Source organism: Culex pipiens, chromosome 2 (assembly GCF_016801865.2).
Source record: "Culex pipiens pallens isolate TS chromosome 2, TS_CPP_V2, whole genome shotgun sequence".
Lineage (NCBI taxonomy): Eukaryota > Metazoa > Arthropoda > Insecta > Diptera > Culicidae > Culex > Culex pipiens.
This window is the reverse complement of record NC_068938.1, coordinates 151,777,618-151,796,757: the sequence shown is the minus strand read 5'-3', so window position 1 is coordinate 151,796,757 and position 19,140 is coordinate 151,777,618. Positions and strand designations below refer to the sequence as shown.

At 40.1% G+C, this 19,140-nt stretch overlaps 2 protein-coding genes across 2 annotated transcripts in view; both read right to left on the bottom strand.

Moving 5' to 3' along the window:
* Positions 1-19,140, bottom strand: part of LOC120420420 (ubiquitin carboxyl-terminal hydrolase calypso) — a 227,525-nt gene that overhangs the window by 171,737 nt on the left and 36,648 nt on the right. The gene's annotated exons all lie outside the window — the stretch shown is intronic.
* Positions 2,798-5,720, bottom strand: LOC128092681 (uncharacterized). Its single transcript, XM_052707021.1, has 2 exons — positions 3,786-5,720; positions 2,798-2,932 (listed from the first exon to the last, which is right to left on the bottom strand). Exons 1-2 carry the CDS (start codon positions 5,718-5,720, stop codon positions 2,798-2,800), a joined length of 2,070 nt encoding a protein of 689 aa, XP_052562981.1.

The window sequence follows — 19,140 nt, the reverse complement described above, 5'->3', positions numbered from 1 at the left end:
CTCCCTGTCAGGCCGTGAAGACTCCTCAAGTCTTCCAGACAGGCGCCGGAGTGTAGAAAATGGTCCACGGTGTTCCTTTGACCACATAGGTCGCAGTTTTGGTGGAAGTTTCCACTAGGTCCAAAGTGGTGACTAGCTCGTGTATGACCGGCCCTCAGTCGTGATAGAACTCTCTGTTCTCGCCAGCTAGTTCGGTCGTTCCAGGTTTGTGTTGTGTCCTTAATCATGCGGGTGTGGCATCGACTCCTCCACCATTCTAGTTCCCATGCTTGTCGTAGTGTGTTCCTAATCCATAGGCGAAGATTTTGACCGGGTATTCTCCTTCCGTCACGATACCGGCGACTGGTGCGGCCTAAGGCGGCAGCGGCGTCGGCTTCTTCGTTCCCAGGAATTTCTGCGTGGGAGGGGATCCACATTAGAACCGTATTAGGGGTAGCGCGTTTCAATATGTTCTGGACCCAGGGATGTCGGGGGTGCGGGCTTTGAAGCGCTTCGACGGCGCTAGCGGAGTCTGTCAATATGACGATGGGGTTATCAGATGGTGTTGTAGCAGCTAAATAAATTGCAGCTAGTTCTGCTGAGAAAATCGAGTATTGTATTGGCAGTTTGAAGGATTCGCGACGGTTTCCTTCGACCACCCCAAAACCTACGCCTGATTCGGTTTTAGAGCCATCAGTGTAGCGGTAACAGTGGTCCGGGTATGTTTCTCTCAGGATGTTGTCTACGTATGTGCTGACTGTAATGTTGTTACTTCTCGTCGTTCGGGTTTTCTGCTGTCCGTCAGCTCCGTAGTTTTCTTTTACTCTTGCTTCGATTTTCAGTCCGCGTAGGTCCCACTGCCTCGCTCCCACCCAATGAACTTTGGCTATTGGGGGGAGAACCTGGTGGGTTTTGCTCCTGAAGGCTCTGTTCCCCTCTTCGAGGAGGCAGACCTTCGTTCTTCCGTCAGCCTTTTCGTCCAGTCCAACGGCTCGACGACACAACATGTCAGTGAGGTAATATCGGAAAGGTAAGAGACCCGCCTCGACACAGGCAGCGTCAGCAGGTGTAGAAGGCAGGAGACCACAGGCGGTTCGAATCGATTTGTTGTAGAGAGGTCCGAGGGCATCAATGGCGTTGTCTAGGTTGGTACCAAAGAGTTCAAGTCCATATGTTAAATGACTCCAGACTATGGCAGCTGCTGCTTTGAGTAGTACATTTCTGTTGTTGGTTCGATGGGGTCCAGCCATCGCTTTGATCATATTGAGTCTAGTTTTGCAGTTTTCTTTGACGTCTTTGAAGTGGTCCCGGAAGCATAGACTACGGTCTACTCGTACCCCCAGAATTCTCACGGTCTTCTTGACGGGGATGCTACCCGAGGTAGTTACTACGGGATCAAAGTTAATTCGATGCTTGCTGTTGCAGAAATGGCAAATAATGCTTTTGGATGGGGACAGGTCAAAACCGATGTTTTTGATCCAGCTTTCTACGGCAATAACCGCGGAACGCAGGCGGCGGCGTAGCCTTTTCTGGGTCGGTCCGGTTGCAACAAGGAGTATATCATCGGCATAGAGTAGAGGCGTAATTCCTCTTGGCAGCACTGATTCAAGGCCGGTCATCGCGATAAGAAAAAGAGTGACCGCGATAACTGAACCTTGTGGTACTCCGGTTTCTTCTGGGAAAGCAGAAGAGAGGTGGTTCCCAATTGAGACACGGAACGATCGGTCTGTGAGGAAAGCCTTCAGGAAGTGGATAATGTTTCCTCCTAGGCCCCAGTCCACCAGGTTCTGTAGGACCCTAGGGGTCCAGGTTCTATTATATGCTTTGGATAGGTCCAAGGCTGCCACCTCAGCATGTAGTCCTTCGTCGCGGGCGTTTTGTAGGATATCGTTCAGTTGTCCGAAGTAGGTGTTTGATCCTTTTCCTGGTCGGAATCCATGTTGCCGTTTTCCAAGGAGGCCGCTGTCTTCTAACCATCTGACAAGCCTACGATTAATCATCCGTTCCATAACTTTGCTTGCGCAACACGTCAAAGATATTGGTCTGAAACTGCTTGGGCTGAGGCCAGGGTTGTTTTGCTTAGGGATGGGTACTACGTAAGACTCGGACCATCTGCTAGGTAGTTGACCCGAGATATACACTTGGTTGATGGAGTCCAGTAGACATAGTTTGGCAAGGATTGGGAGTTTCTTCAGCATCGGGTAGCCTATGTTATCTGGCCCGGCGGATTTTCCTTGGCAGCGGCTCAGTGCGTAGTCGAGCTCCTCTAAGCGGAATCGGTCGTTGATGTTGGGTACAAAGCAAGTATTTGGAACAATGAAGTTGCGTAAGCTGTTTGTTGATGCGTTGTTGCTTGCTACGAAATGTGGGTCGTAGTTGGCTAGACTGGACAGTTCAGAGAAGTAGCATGCCAAGGCTTCTCCGATCTCGTTTGGGTCTTGGGAAAGTGAGTTGTTGATTTCAAGGGTAAAGCCTGAGTGCCTTTTTAGGCCATTGAGCGACCTGATTCTGCTCCATAGGTCGGATGCTGATTGTTCCGAGTTTATCCCTTCTATGAACTCTGTCCAACTATCTCGTTTGGCTTTTCTGATGATGTTCCTGCATGTGTTCCTTTCAATACGGTATGCTTCGACAGCATCTTTAAATTGTTGATCTTCAGGTTGATAGTGTTCTTTTGCTCGTTTCATGGCTCTTAGTTTTTTTCTCCTTGCTTTAACAGCTTTTTTTGTTTCGTCTGTCCACCAGTATACGGCTTTTTTCCCGGGTTTCTCGCTTGTTCGTGGGATGGTTTGGTTTGCCGCTTGAAGGATTACTTCCGTTAGTTCATCGAAGTTGGTTGGTGGTGAAATGCGACACGCGTGTCCGACTTGTTGTTCAAATTCAGTCCAGTCAGCTTGATCGTATTTCCACCGACGGCGTCTGGTGATATCCACGGGTTGTTGATCCATTCGTACTGTAATAGGGTGATGATCGCTTCCTAATGGATCATTCAGTACGTTCCAGGCTAGGCGGTGTGCAAATTCCATGCTAGCAAGAGTAACGTCGATAGCACTATGGTGCTCACCGCAGGTGCGGGTTATTCTCCCATCGTTCAAAACCAGCAGTTCTTGTGCTTCGATTGCGTTCATAAGTAACCGACCACGATTACATGTGCGCGCGCTACCCCAAGCTGGGTGATTTGCATTGGCATCAAAAGAGGCGATTACAGGTGCGTTTACGGCGGACAAAACGTTGACAAGTTCACTTTCCAGGTTTTCAATGCGACCGTGAGGAAGGTAGCCACATACAACTGTAATCGGGACTGGCAGTTTTAGACGAGCAGCGACTAATGCAAGATTTGTGTCCAAAGTAATGGGTTCTGATGGGGTTGTGCTTTTAATACCCAAGGCCACAGTCCGGTATGTGTTGGTGTTGTGTTTAACGGTCCATTTGTATTTGCCTCCAAGTATGCGGTTTAGCCAGGCAATGTTTGAATTACGCGGTTCTTGTAGTGCGATTGCGTGCGGTTGGTACTTATGGACCAGCATTTCAAGATCCCCTAGGTTGTTTGCGAGGCCGTTGATGTTCCATTGAAGGATGAGGGTTGTGCTCGGTGGATGGTTGGGATCTACTGTGGATTGAAAAGAAGCTTCCGCTTCATTTCTTCCGTAGCTTGTTTCGGTGTTGTCGCTGGAGTGGTGCGTCAAGTTAGTGGTTTGTTGGTTAAATGGACTGGTTTGTCTTCTCGGGGTTGAGCTTATCGGCTGACTCGGACTGGACCTAGGGGTATGGGAAGCGTGTCCCTTTTCCGTCCCTCTTCCAGTTACACCAGATCGACTGAGATTGTCCACCGGTTCCGGGTATGCTGTGACGACCGCACCGGTGGCGCTCCGACGATTCTGGTGTTCCACTGGGTCAGGATTCGCCGTAGTGTGTCGAGTTGTTTTTTCCTTGCTATGGTTGGTGCTGCCGGTCGAAGATCCTGCCAAGGGAACAGGATCTCCGCGATCGCACGGGTGGGCACGTACGCGTTCGTCAGAACTGGGATGTTTGATGTTGTGGGTTTGTTGCTGCTGGTAGTTTGATGCTGTTTTTGTCGGCTGCCGCGGACTGGACCTAGGGGTATGGGAAGCGTGTCCCTTTTCCGTCCCTCTTCCAGTTACACCAGATCGACTGAGATTGTCCACCGGTTCCGGGTATGCTGTGACGACCGCACCGGTGGCGCTCCGACGATTCTGGTGTTCCACTGGGTCAGGATTCGCCGTAGTGTGTCGAGTTGTTTTTTCCTTGCTATGGTTGGTGCTGCCGGTCGAAGATCCTGCCAAGGGAACAGGATCTCCGCGATCGCACGGGTGGGCGCATTCGCGTTCGTCAGAACTGGGATGTTTGATGTTGTGGGTTTGTTGCGATTTCGTAGAGAACTGTTCTGCTGTTTTTGTCGGCTGCCGCGGACTGGACCTAGGGGTATGGGAAGCGTGTCCCTTTTCCGTCCCTCTTCCAGTTACACCAGATCGACTGAGATTGTCCACCGGTTCCGGGTATGCTGTGACGACCGCACCGGTGGCGCTCCGACGATTCTGGTGTTCCACTGGGTCAGGATTCGCCGTAGTGTGTCGAGTTGTTTTTTCCTTGCTATGGTTGGTGCTGCCGGTCGAAGATCCTGCCAAGGGAACAGGATCTCCGCGATCGCACGGGTGGGCGCATTCGCGTTCGTCAGAACTGGGATGTTTGATGTTGTGGGTTTGTTGCGATTTCGTAGAGAACTGTTCTGCTGTTTTTGTCGGCTGCCGCGGACTGGACCTAGGGGTATGGGAAGCGTGTCCCTTTTCCGTCCCTCTTCCAGTTACACCAGATCGACTGAGGTTGTCCACCGGTTCCGGGTATGCTGTGACGACCGCACCGGTGGCGCTCCGACGATTCTGGTGTTCCACTGGGTCAGGATTCGCAGTAGTGTGTCGAGTTGTTTGTTCCTTGCTATGGTTGGTGCTGCCGGTCGAAGATCCTGCCAAGGGAACAGGATCTCCGCGATCGCACGGGTGGGCACGTTCGCGTTCGTCAGAACTGGGATGTTTGATGTTGTGGGTTTGTTGCGATTTCGTAGAGAACTGTTCTGCTGTTTTTGTCGGCTGCCGCGGACTGGACCTAGGGGTATGGGAAGCGTGTCCCTTTTCCGTCCCTCTTCCAGTTACACCAGATCGACTGAGATTGTCCACCGGTTCCGGGTATGCTGTGACGACCGCACCGGTGGCGCTCCGACGATTCTGGTGTTCCACTGGGTCAGGATTCGCAGTAGTGTGTCGAGTTGTTTGTTCCTTGCTATGGCTGGTGCTGCCGGTCGAAGATCCTGCCAAGGGAACAGGATCTTCGCGATCGCACGGGTGGGCGCGTTCGCGTTCGTCAGAACTGGGATGTTTGATGTTGTGGGCTTGTTGCGATTTCGTAGAGAACTGCTCTGCTGTTTTTGTCGGCTGCCGCGGACTGGATCTAGGGGTATGGGAAGCGTGTCCCTTTTCCGTCCCTCTTCCAGTTACACCAGATCGACTGAGATTGTCCACCGGTTCCGGGTATGCTGTGACGACCGCACCGGTGGCGCTCCGACGATTCTGGTGTTCCACTGGGTCAGGATTCGCAGTAGTGTGTCGAGTTGTTTGTTCCTTGCTATGGCTGGTGCTGCCGGTCGAAGATCCTGCCAAGGGAACAGGATCTCCGCGATCGCACGGGTGGGCGCGTTCGTGTTCGTGTTCCACTGGGTCAGGATTCATTGTTGTGTTGGTAGAAGTTTTTATGGATCTTGTAGAGATTTTTGTACTAAAGGAGTTGGTCGTGCCAGTCCTGGATGTTGCTTGGTGGGAATTGTTTATGGTTTTAGGTGGGATTAGCTTTGGATTGGAAGGGGAAAAATATAAGGAAAGGATAGAGTTTAGGACTGGCGAGTTGGAGTTGTGTAAATGGTGAGTTACAGTACGTCCATATGGTTTTCTGCCTCATTCTCTGATAAGGCATTAACGTTGATGAGCTCAGGCGATTTGTTTTTTTGCCGCTTGGGGTTGTTTTCGGTTTCTGGAGAGGTGAGAGATTGCTGGATCGTGTTCGTGGGGGAGGGTCCGCTTTCTGCCGAAGTGTTCAGCAGACGGCGTTGTTGTTGTTGCTCTAAACGTTGTTGTTTCTGTATTCTTTTCAGTTCGGTCTTGGAGATAATTTTCTTCTGGCCTTGAATGCCCGACAGATTTTTGATAGGTTCAAGGGGCTGGGAGGTTTCAGGTTTTGCTCCGGCGTTGGTCATTTTGTTGATGGTTGTGTTCTGCTTTTCGATAGTCTTCTGAAGACCAGCTATGGTGGTTAGAAGGGTTTTGTTCTCTTCAGCAAGGTCTGCAATACGTTGATCTTTTTGTTTCAAGTCCTCTAAGACTTGATCCAGTTTGTTCAGCACAGTATCTAAAGATTGTTGTTGTTGTGGGGGGGTTCCCCCATCGATTACCACCGAGGCGAAGCTTGTGGTTTGCTGTTGGTCGGGTGACTGATTTTCTTGTTCGAAGATAAATTTGGCATCTTGATACGAAAGGTCGTTGTCGATTTTTATGTGTTGTATTGTTTCCTCTGCTTTGTAGAATGGGCACTTTCTGTTGGACAGGGCGTGGGTGGTCGACTGACATCGGATGCAGAAAGTCGGGTTGGTACATGGATCTTCTTTGGGTCGGTTATGTCCCTCGGAACATCGACCACAGATTGGGTCCGTTGATTTGCATCGTTTTGAGGTATGGCCGAAAGCAAAGCAGCGATAGCACATCATAGGGGAGGGATAGTAAGTTTTTGTTTTTGCCCTGATGAAACCGAAACTGACAGTTTCGGGTATTGTGCAGCCTCTGATAGTCAGTACCATTAGTCCGGTAAGTGTAGGTATTCCTCCATCGATAGATTTGGTGAAGCGATGAATTGCTGTTACTTTTTGGTCTTGTAGCTCATTCAACAGTCTTGCATCATCGTAATGGTTGACGTCCGAACAAAACACTGTGCACTTACTGAAGTTCAGAGTAGGGTGATCGGTTATTGTGATGGCGACTCGTATTCCACCGTGCAGACCATCAGACAGAAGCTTCATTTTCTTGAGTGAATCAACGTGTTTTGCGTTTCTTACTTTCAGTCCGTATGTGATGCCCCCTTGTTCGGGGAAACCACCTTCAATTTTATCGTTAAGGTGAGCTTCGATGCATCGGCTTATGAGAAAAGGGTCTTTTGGTAGGGTTTCCCCTTCCATTGAGCATTTCAGTTGTAATATGTTTAAGTTCCCAAAGCTGCCATTTCTGTTCATCCAACTTGGAACAAGTTCTCCGGCAAATGACCCCCGGATATTCCGTTGCAGGCCAGGTCTACCGGGCCATGGTGGGCCGCCCGCCGGCCTCATGCCGGCAAAGCTCCAGACGGTGTAATCAGATATGGGCTTCTTCCAATAGTAAAACCCAAAATGACACGAACACTAACTCACAACACAAACTGGTGTAGTATCGACTACGGTCGATTTGTATAGATCTCACTACAGCAGAAAACAAAACCACGCTGGGCTGCCTAATGGCAGCTACAGCACACAAAAGAATTTAGAAAAAATACACTTTTGCCGAAGCAGTCGAAAGAATTACAATAGATAATTCGCGGCGACGAAGAATTTAATTTCGCGGTTCCGGACGGATTAAAATTGCAGTGTTTAGTTGCGTTTAACACTGGAATTTAGGAATTTAGCGAGCAAAGCGTAGTAAACGAGACCGTCGCGTACGAGACTCTGCTGTCTACTGAGTGGACAACTTGTTTCAATTCCTATTTAAAAAAGAAGCTTGACTGATGGTATTTTTTCTGATGATACGATAAAACACATCATTATCCTCAACTCTGCTTTAATGCTTCTTAATTTTTGTTGATTTTCGCAATAAAACTCATATTTAAAAAAAAATCGTTATTGGGCCCTTTTAACTTTCCAACTGTTGTTCATAATGGGCCCATTCTAAATGCAATTTCGAAGAGAGCTGAAAGGGCACTAAAGCGCTGTCACCGGATTGTTGTTTTGAATGATGTTTACGGGCCCTTTTGTTTAGTTAGAAATAATGAGGAATTCAGTAGAAATTTTGATTATTGGTGAAGTTTTGTGATTGAATACACTCAACCCCCGGTGGTTGGTCACTTTTTCGTTTGACACTTTTTTAGTTTGTACCCCGTTGGTTGGTCAAAGTCAAACTAAAAAGTGACGAACTGTCACTTTTTACACGACGCTCACGCACACTATCAAAACAAACGTTTGGTAGTGTGTGTGAACTCCGTGTAAAAGGGGTGTCAAACTAAAAAGTGACCCCGTTCGTTTGACAACAGTTGGTGTCAAACCATCGGGGTTTGAGTGTAGTGTAGATAAGGCAAAAGTGTACTGAACAGCAGCCGCGGGACCGTATTAAATCAGGAAGATGCTGTGTCCTATCCCTCGCCTAGACCAGACCAAAATCCATGATAAAGCTGTTAGACCAAATCTGTCAGACCAAATCTGTCAGACCAAGACTGTCAGACCAAAGAGCAAAAAGTAAACAATCTTGGTCTTCGACGTAGGTGCACACAAATCAAGAAAAGAAAATTTGAAAAAGAATTTTATTTTTTCATTTCAGTGACTGGTTTTGGACTGCAAAATTGAATGTACGTCAGAAAATTATTAAACCGTGCGGCGGCCTGTACACCGACAATTAAATAAGAAGTTAAAATCCTTATTCTTCCAATTTAATTTTTGATCGCGTTTTCGGTTTACACCTGAACAATCTTGAAATTATTTATACGGATTTGTGATTCCTCTCTTTCCATCATTCCCTTGTATTAAATATTGTTTTTTGACGAAGTTTTTCTCTGCAGAAATCCTTGGTGAAAAGTAAACCAAACTTTTTTTTGAAGCGAATTAGTGTTAAGAATGTATGAAAAGTTCATTTTATAACACACAAAGTTCCTCAAGTACGAAAACCTAACGAAAAATAAAAGGGCACATTTGAACTTTTTTTTTGGTTTGCAGTGAACATGGTTATGTGCCCTTTTGTGTTTTTGATTTTTTCAATAGGAAATTGTTTGTTATCAATCTGATTCTTGGAGGGCATGTAGGAAGTGTACTAATGAATGGATTAGTGGAATAATCCCGAATGTTTACGTTTTGGTTTTGTGCCCTAATGAAATGTTTGGCTCGGTTTCATCGGGCTTTGCAACACGGAAAACCGGCATTAGTCTTTAAAGACTTATTTTTAGCCTTTTTTGAAGTTCGGTCAGTATTGTCAGAAAAAGGCCTAAAAATTAGTCTTTTTTTGGGCCTAAATTTTAGGCTTTTTTTAGAACTTAGTGCAAAACTTAGAAAAAGACTAAATTTAAGGCTTTGCTGTACTATAAACTTTGGTTCACGATTTGACATGTCAAATCAGAAAAAGTTGATGTTGCCGGTGGTGGTTGCTGTTCGTCGTACAGGGGCAGGATTTTGGCCAGTTTGCAGGTAAGTTTTTGTGTTTTTCCTGCCGGAAGGTTCGGCCGGAGTGAGACGGCGGCCGAACGAAATGTCTGCTGTTTACCGGGTTTCCAAATTCTGGTTCTCGGTACGGTGGAGGAAGACGGGAAGGCGTATTTTTTTGCGGATGCAGGAGGGAAGCAACTTTTTTTTGTGGACGGCGTGGACGTGTGGACAGAAAATGGACGTGTGGACAGAAAATCTCGGAATGAATCCGCCGGGAAAGGGCAACGAAGCGGGAGTGGACAACCGACGGTGGCGGTGAAAATTATGGTGGTGGTGGTTGTGTTTGTGAATAAGTGGTGTGTGTTTATGAGCGAAATTTTGAAAATTTGCGTGTGTGCTACTCCGTATGTGTGTGTGTGTGTGTGTGTGTGTGTGTGTGTGTGTGTGTGTGTGTGTGTGTGTGTGTTCAAAATTTCTAAAATTCTCAAATTCTAAAATTCTAAAATTCTAAATTTCTAAAATTCTAAAATTCTAAAATTCTAAAATTCTAAAATTCTAAAATTCTAAAATTCTAAAATTCTAAAATTCTAAAATTCTAAAATTCTAAAATTCTAAAATTCTAAAATTCTAAAATTCTAAAATTCTAAAATTCTAAAATTCTAAAATTCTAAAATTCTAAAATTCTAAAATTCTAAAATTCAAAAATTCAAAAATTCAAAAATTCAAAAATTCAAAAATTCAAAAATTCAAAAATTCAAAAATTCAAAAATTCAAAAATTCAAAAATTCAAAAATTCAAAAATTCAAAAATTCAAAAGTTCAAAAATTCAAAAATTCAAAAATTCATAAATTCATAAATTCATAAATTCATAAATTCATAAATTCATAAATTCATAAATTCAAAAATTCAAAAATTCAAAAATTCAAAAATTCAAAAATTCAAAAATTCAAAAATTTAAAAATTTAAAAATTTAAAAATTCAAAAATTCAAAAATTTTAAAATTCAAAAATTCAAAAATTCAAAAATTTAGAAATTTAGAAATTCAGAAATTCAGAAATTCAAAAATTCAAAAATTTAAGAATTCAAAAATTCTAAAATTCAAAAATTTCGAAATTCAGAAATTCAGAAATTCAAAAATTCAAAAATTTAAAAAATTAAAATTCTAAAATTCTATGCAACAGCGACGAACCGGCCTAATTCTCCATACAAACTTTGGAGAAAAACCATTCGGCCTAGTCTAAATATTTTCGAAAAAATCAAGTTGAGCCTGCGTAGTAATTTTTGTAATTTTTTGGAACAAAAAAAATCATGCTATTTTATTTGTTACTTTTAACATAACATTCGAGTTCTGTGAACCCATTTTAGTAAAATTTGAGTTCTTGATTGCCGATTAAATTACAAAATCTAGATTTTTTAATGCATTTTCTTAAAATTTCATCACCGTCATTTTGGCCGCAATCTTGGATTTAAAAATTCTAAATCACTTTAGAAAAAAAAAATTCAAAAATTCTAAAATTTAGAAATTCAGAAATTCAAAAATTTAAAAATTTAAGAATTCAAAACTTCTAAAATTCAAAAATTTCGAAATTCAGAAATTCAGAAATTCAAAAATTCAAAAATTTAAAATTCTAAAATTCTTAAATTCTTAAATTCAAAAATTCTAAATTTCTTAAATTCTTAAATTCTAATATTCTAAAATTCTTAAATTCTTAAATTCTTACATTCTTAAATTCTTAAATTCTTAAATTCTTAAATTCTTAAATTCTTAAATTCTTAAATTCTTAAATTCTTAAATTCTTAAATTCTTAAATTCTTAAATTCTTAAATTCTTAAATTCTTAAATTCTTAAATTCTTAAATTCTTAAATTCTTAAATTCTTAAATTCTTAAATTCTTAAATTCTTAAATTCTTAAATTCTTAAATTCTTGAATTCTTGAATTCTTAAATTCTTAAATTCTTAAATTCTTAAATTCTTAAATTCTTAAATTCTTAAATTCTTAAATTCTTAAATTCTTAAATTCTTAAATTCTTAAATTCTTAAATTCTTAAATTCTTAAATTCTTAAATTCTTAAATTCTTAAATTCTTAAATTCTTAAATTCTTAAATTCTTAAATTCTTAAATTCTTAAATTCTTAAATTCTTAAATTCTTAAATTCTTAAATTCTTAAATTCTTAAATTCTTAAATTCTTAAATTCTTAAATTCTTAAATTCTTAAATTCTTAAATTCTTAAATTCTTAAATTCTTAAATTCTTAAATTCTTAAATTCTTAAATTCTTAAATTCTTAAATTCTTAAATTCTTAAATTCTTAAATTCTTAAATTCTTAAATTCTTAAATTCTTAAATTCTTAAATTCTTAAATTCTTAAATTCTTAAATTCCTAAATTCTTAAATTCTGAAATTCTTAAATTCTTAAATTCTTAAATTCTTAAATTCTTAAATTCTTAAATTCTTAAATTCTTAAATTCTTAAATTCTTAAATTCTTAAATTCTTAAATTCTTAAATTCTTAAATTCTTAAATTCTTAAATTCTTAAATTCTTAAATTCTTAAATTCTTAAATTCCCAAATTCTTAAATTCTTAAATTTTTAAATTCTTAAATTCTTAAATTCTTAAATTCTTAAATTCTCAAATTCTTAAATTCTTAAATTCTTAAATTCTTAAATTCTTAAATTCTTAAATTCTTAAATTCTTAAATTCTTAAATTCTTAAATTCTTAAATTCTTAAATTCTTAAATTCTTAAATTCTTAAATTCTTAAATTCTTAAATTCTTAAATTCTTAAATTCTTAAATTCTTAAATTCCTAAATTCCTAAATTCTTAAATTCTTAAATTCTTAAATTATTAAATTCTTAAATTCTTAAATTCTTAAATTCTTAAATTCTTAAATTCTTAAATTCTTAAATTCTTAAATTCTTAAATTCTTAAATTCTTAAATTCTTAAATTCTTAAATTCTTAAATTCTTAAATTCTTAAATTCTTAAAATATTAAAATCTTAAATTCTTAAATTCTTAAATTCTTAAATTTTTAAATTTTTAAATTCTTAATTTCTTAAATTCTTAAATTCTTAAATTCTTAAATTCTTAAATTCTTAAATTCTTAAATTCTTAAATTCTTAAATTCTTAAATTCTTAAATTCTTAAATTCTTAAATTCTTAAATTCTTAAATTCTTAAATTCTTAAATTCTTAAATTTTTAAATTCTTAAATTCTTAAATTCTTAAATTCTTAAATTCTCAAATTCTTAAATTCTTAAATTCTTAAATTCTTAAATTCTTAAATTCTTAAATTCTTAAATTCTTAAATTCTTAAATTCTTAAATTCTTAAATTCTTAAATTCTTAAATTCTTAAATTCTTAAATTCTTAAATTCTTAAATTCTTAAATTCTTAAATTCTTAAATTCTTAAATTCTTAAATTCTTAAATTCTTAAATTCTTAAATTCTTAAATTCTTAAATTCTTAAATTCTTAAATTCTTAAATTCTTAAATTATTAAATTCTTAAATTCTTAAATTCTTAAATTCTTAAATTCTTAAATTCTTAAATTCTTAAATTCTTAAATTCTTAAATTCTTAAATTCTTAAATTCTTAAATTCTTAAATTCTTAAAATATTAAAATCTTAAATTCTTAAATTCTTAAATTTTTAAATTTTTAAATTCTTAATTTCTTAAATTCTTAAATTCTTAAATTCTTAAATTCTTAAATTCTTAAATTCTTAAATTCTTAAATTCTTAAATTCTTAAATTCTTAAATTCTTAAATTCTTAAATTCTTAAATTCTTAAATTCTTAAATTCTTAAATTCTTTAATTCTTAAATTCTTAAATTCTTAAATTCTTAAATTCTTTAATTCTTAAATAATTAAATTCTTAAATTCTTAACACTGACGAACTGACGTGCCACCCCATACATATTTTTGAGAAAATTCTGACCGCAAATTCTTCAGCGAACACCAACTCCATCTACCTTCAGGTTCGCTGAACTAATTCTTTCTCCCACACGTGTTTTAGATATTGCGACTATGCTTCAAATTGTAATCTGCGTCGTTTCAATAAAATCTGCGCTCAGAACGTTTTTGGAGTGCGCTATTCGATTCGCTGAAAGCGCGTGCAAGTTTAAGCTGACTTCAACAATACATTGCATGTAAACATTGGCGCGAAGCGAGAGGGAAGAGAGAAAAATCAGTTGACAGATTGTTCGCTAGAAGTAAAAAAACGCCAAACAAGAAGAAGACAACTGCGGTCAAAAGTAGTTTGCTCGTGGCACGTCAGTTCGTCAGTGTTCTTAAAGTCAGATCTTCGAAAAATTGAACTTGTCAAACTACGCCAATCCAGTGCTGAGCTAAACTCCTAAAATAACCCAATTTTTAAATAACTATCAAACTCTCACAACTCATCTTCAAAATATTGATTTTTTATTTTCAGGTAAAAGCTGTACTCATCCGTGAATCTGTCGTATTCCGAAATTACCGAATCACCGAATAAATACATTTTTTTTATAAAAAATTAGATAATATATAACAATATTTTATTTTCTACCGTTTATTCCCGCCATTTTGATCCCCTAGGCATTTCAGGCATAAAATAAGTCTTAATCAAGTTCCGCCATCTTAAATTATGTCCGCTTTGATCCTCTCCCATTTCCTGCAAAAGCCTAAAAATTAGTCTTTTAAACCTATAAATAAGTCTTTTTAGGCCTAAAAATAAGTCTTAATCAAGTTCCGCCATCTTGGATTATGTCCGCTTTGATCCCCTCCCATTTTTTGCAAAAGCCTAAAAATTAGTCTTTTAAACCTTTAAATAAGTCTTTTTAGGCCTAAAAATAAGTCTTAATCAAGTTCCGCCATCTTGGATTATGTCCGCTTTGATCCCCTCCCATTTCCTGCAAAAGCCTAAAAATTAGTCTTTTAAACCTTTAAATAAGTCTTTTTAGGCCTAAAAATAAGTCTTAATCAAGTTCCGCCATCTTGGATTATGTCCGCTTTGATCCCCTCCCATTTCTTGCAAAAGCCTAAAAATTAGTCTTTTAAACCTATAAATAAGTCTTTTTAGGCCTAAAAATAAGTCTTAATCAAGTTCCGCCATCTTGGATTATGTCCGCTTTGATCCCCTCCCATTTCCTGCAAAAGCCTAAAAATTAGTCTTTTAAACCTTTAAATAAGTCTTTTTAGGCCTAAAAATAAGTCTTAATCAAGTTCCGCCATCTTGGATTATGTCCGCTTTGATCCCCTCCCATTTCTTGCAAAAGCCTAAAAATTAGTCTTTTAAACCTATAAATAAGTCTTTTTAGGCCTAAAAATAAGTCTTAATCAAGTTCCGCCATCTTGGATTATGTCCGCTTTGATCCCCTCCCATTTCTTGCAAAAGCCTAAAAATTAGTCTTTTAAACCTATAAATAAGTCTTTTTAGGCCTAAAAATAAGTCTTAATCAAGTTCCGCCATCTTGGATTATGTCCGCTTTGATCCCCTCCCATTTCTTGCAAAAGCCTAAAAATTAGTCTTTTAAACCTATAAATAAGTCTTTTTAGGCCTAAAAATAAGTCTTAATCAAGTTCCGCCATCTTGGATTATGTCCGCTTTGATCCCCTCCCATTTCTTGCAAAAGCCTAAAAACTAGTCTTTTAAACCTATAAATAAGTCTTTTTAGGCCCAAAAATAAGTCTTAATCAAGTTCCGCCATCTTGGATTATGTCCGCTTTGATCCCCTCCCATTTCTTGCAAAAGCCTAAAAACTAGTCTTTTAAACCTATAAATAAGTCTTTTTAGGCCTAAAAATAAGTCTTAATCAAGTTCCGCCATTTTGGATTATGTCCGCTTTGATCCCCTCCCATTTCTTGCAAAAGCCTAAAAATTAGTCTTTTAAACCTATAAATAAGTCTTTTTAGGCCTTAAAATAAGTCTTAATCAAGTTCCGCCATCTTGGATTATGTCCGCTCTGATCCCCTCGCATTCTCGAAAAAGCCTAAAATTTAGGCTTTTTGACGATAACATTAAGCCTAAAATTTAGCCTTTTTCGTACTAAAACGAAACTAGTCTTTTTAAGACTAACCCATCATTAGGCTTTAAAAGACTTAACACGGTTAGGTTCGATAAAGCCTAATTTTAAGTCTTAAAAGACTAATGTCGGCTTAAGCGCAACATCGACGACAACATGCATCCTCACTTTGACAGTTTGCAAAGATCAACTTGCGACATTTGCAATAGGGTTGCCAGGTTTCCAGATACATCTGACAAGAATTTTCTAGTGACAGTCCGATAAAATAAAAAAGTCAAAGCATAGACTAATAAAAGACTAACCACTTCTAACATTTTTTTCAAAAAATATGACTCATGTGCTGTGAACCGCTTGAACCACTTTGGACCGCATCGGCTCGCCCCCCGTATGACAGATTTGCTTGGCAGCAGTCCAGAGTTCGGAAAACCACTCACACTCACAAATCGAGTAGGCTTCCTCACAGCAAACACTCTCGATACTCACCGTGAGTGTGAGGGCTGTGCAAGGATGCAAAATAATCTCTTCTAGCGAATATGATTGCCTGAAGAAAGGCCCTCTGAGTATGCGTTGATCTCGGTTTTCATGACTGTCACTTGATCGTTGAGCGTGGCAGGGGCGATTAAAAATGTTTATGATCGGGTTTAGTCGTCAACTTGCTGCGATCAAAATACAATCTTGCCCCTCTAACACCAGCAGTCATGGGTTGTTACAATCATCGACTGCACTCTTGACTAATGACAGCTAGTCGTGGCAATTTGAGAATCAAGACTATTCTCAGTAATCTTATTCGTTAGGTGTTACAGACAGCGATTAATCGCTAATTTAATCATAGTCGTCGGCTTTTCAACACTGGGGCTGTGTAAATTTACTCATAATTGAGTATAATGAGGGCGTGAGTAGGGGAAATATAACCATTTTAATCACACTAAGCCGTTCGACCAATTTTCATCACTTTTGCCGTTTCTGCTATAAAATCAACATTTTCAGATGTTTCAGCAATGGAGAGTTGCTTGCTCACTTTTATTTGAGCTATTTATTACTTTGGAACAGTCAACAACACTTTATATAAGCTGTAATTCATGATCAAAGTGCTGATAGGCCGATAATAGAAATAGGCTGATAAAGGGTATAGTTCCCCTAGGCCGTTTCTAAAAGTTTTTATTTATAGAATCAATGAACATATCAATCCAAAATCAAACGTCTTTATCAATCGGTTGTACATTCGAGGTAGCGTTAATGTCTATAAATCCCAAGGACCAACCACTGCCAATTTTGCTGGGCGTAAAGGGCGGATGGATCTGTCAAACGTCGACCAATCTGTTTCCCTTAACAATCTATAATTCAAATTATTTCAGTGCATTTTCATCAAACAAATTTATTTTCTAGTCACCCTGTGCCTCTTGCCACACCTTCTTCACTGGACTGGACCTAGGGGTATGGGAAGCGTGTCCCTTTTCCGTCCCTCTTCCAGTTACACCAGATCGACTGAGGTTGTCCACCGGTTCCGGGTATGCTGTGACGACCGCACCGGTGGCGCTCCGACGATTCTGGTGTTCCACTGGGTCAGGATTCGCAGTAGTGTGTCGAGTTGTTTGTTCCTTGCTATGGTTGGTGCTGCCGGTCGAAGATCCTGCCAAGGGAACAGGATCTCCGCGATCGCACGGGTGGGCACGTTCGCGTTCGTCAGAACTGGGATGTTTGATGTTGTGGGTTTGTTGCGATTTCGTAGAGAACTGTTCTGCTGTTTTTGTCGGCTGCCGCGGACTGGACCTAGGGGTATGGGAAGCGTGTCCCTTTTCCGTCCCTCTTCCAGTTACACCAGATCGACTGAGATTGTCCACCGGTTCCGGGTATGCTGTGACGACCGCACCGGTGGCGCTCCGACGATTCTGGTGTTCCACTGGGTCAGGATTCGCAGTAGTGTGTCGAGTTGTTTGTTCCTTGCTATGGCTGGTGCTGCCGGTCGAAGATCCTGCCAAGGGAACAGGATCTTCGCGATCGCACGGGTGGGCGCGTTCGCGTTCGTCAGAACTGGGATGTTTGATGTTGTGGGCTTGTTGCGATTTCGTAGAGAACTGCTCTGCTGTTTTTGTCGGCTGCCGCGGACTGGATCTAGGGGTATGGGAAGCGTGTCCCTTTTCCGTCCCTCTTCCAGTTACACCAGATCGACTGAGATTGTCCACCGGTTCCGGGTATGCTGTGACGACCGCACCGGTGGCGCTCCGACGATTCTGGTGTTCCACTGGGTCAGGATTCGCAGTAGTGTGTCGAGTTGTTTGTTCCTTGCTATGGCTGGTGCTGCCGGTCGAAGATCCTGCCAAGGGAACAGGATCTCCGCGATCGCACGGGTGGGCGCGTTCGTGTTCGTGTTCCACTGGGTCAGGATTCATTGTTGTGTTGGTAGAAGTTTTTATGGATCTTGTAGAGATTTTTGTACTAAAGGAGTTGGTCGTGCCAGTCCTGGATGTTGCTTGGTGGGAATTGTTTATGGTTTTAGGTGGGATTAGCTTTGGATTGGAAGGGGAAAAATATAAGGAAAGGATAGAGTTTAGGACTGGCGAGTTGGAGTTGTGTAAATGGTGAGTTACAGTACGTCCATATGGTTTTCTGCCTCATTCTCTGATAAGGCATTAACGTTGATGAACTCAGGCGATTTGTTTTTTTGCCGCTTGGGGTTGTTTTCGGTTTCTGGAGAGGTGAGAGATTGCTGGATCGTGTTCGTGGGGGAGGGTCCGCTTTCTGCCGAAGTGTTCAGCAGACGGCGTTGTTGTTGTTGCTCTAAACGTTGTTGTTTCTGTATTCTTTTCAGTTCGGTCTTGGAGATAATTTTCTTCTGGCCTTGAAAACCCGAAAGATTTTTGATAGGTTCAAGGGGCTGGGAGGTTTCAGGTTTTGCTCCGGCGTTGGTCATTTTGTTGATGGTTGTGTTCTGCTTTTCGATAGTCTTCTGAAGACCAGCTATGGTGGTTAGAAGGGTTTTGTTCTCTTCAGCAAGGTCTGCAATACGTTGATCTTTTTGTTTCAAGTCCTCTAAGACTTGATCCAGTTTGTTCAGCACAGTATCTAAAGATTGTTGTTGTTGTGGGGGGGTTCCCCCATCGATTACCACCGAGGCGAAGCTTGTGGTTTGCTGTTGGTCGGGCGATTGATTTTCTTGTTCGAAGATAAATTTGGCATCTTGATACGAAAGGTCGTTGTCGATTTTTATGTGTTGTATTGTTTCCTCTGCTTTGTAGAATGGGCACTTTCTGTTGGACAGGGCGTGGGTGGTCGACTGACATCGGATGCAGAAAGTCGGGTTGGTACATGGATCTTCTTTGGGTCGGTTATGTCCCTCGGAACATCGACCACAGATTGGGTCCGTTGATTTGCATCGTTTTGAGGTATGGCCGAAAGCAAAGCAGCGATAGCACATCATAGGGGAGGGATAGTAAGTTTTTGTTTTTGCCCTGATGAAACCGAAACTGACAGTTTCGGGTATGGTGCAGCCTCTGATAGTCAGTACCATTAGTCCGGTAAGTGTAGGTATTCCTCCATCGATAGATTTGGTGAAGCGATGAATTGCTGTTACTTTTTGGTCTTGTAGCTCATTCAACAGTCTTGCATCATCGTAATGGTTGACGTCCGAACAAAACACTGTGCACTTACTGAAGTTCAGAGTAGGGTGATCGGTTATTGTGATGGCGACTCGTATTCCACCGTGCAGACCATCAGACAGAAGCTTCATTTTCTTG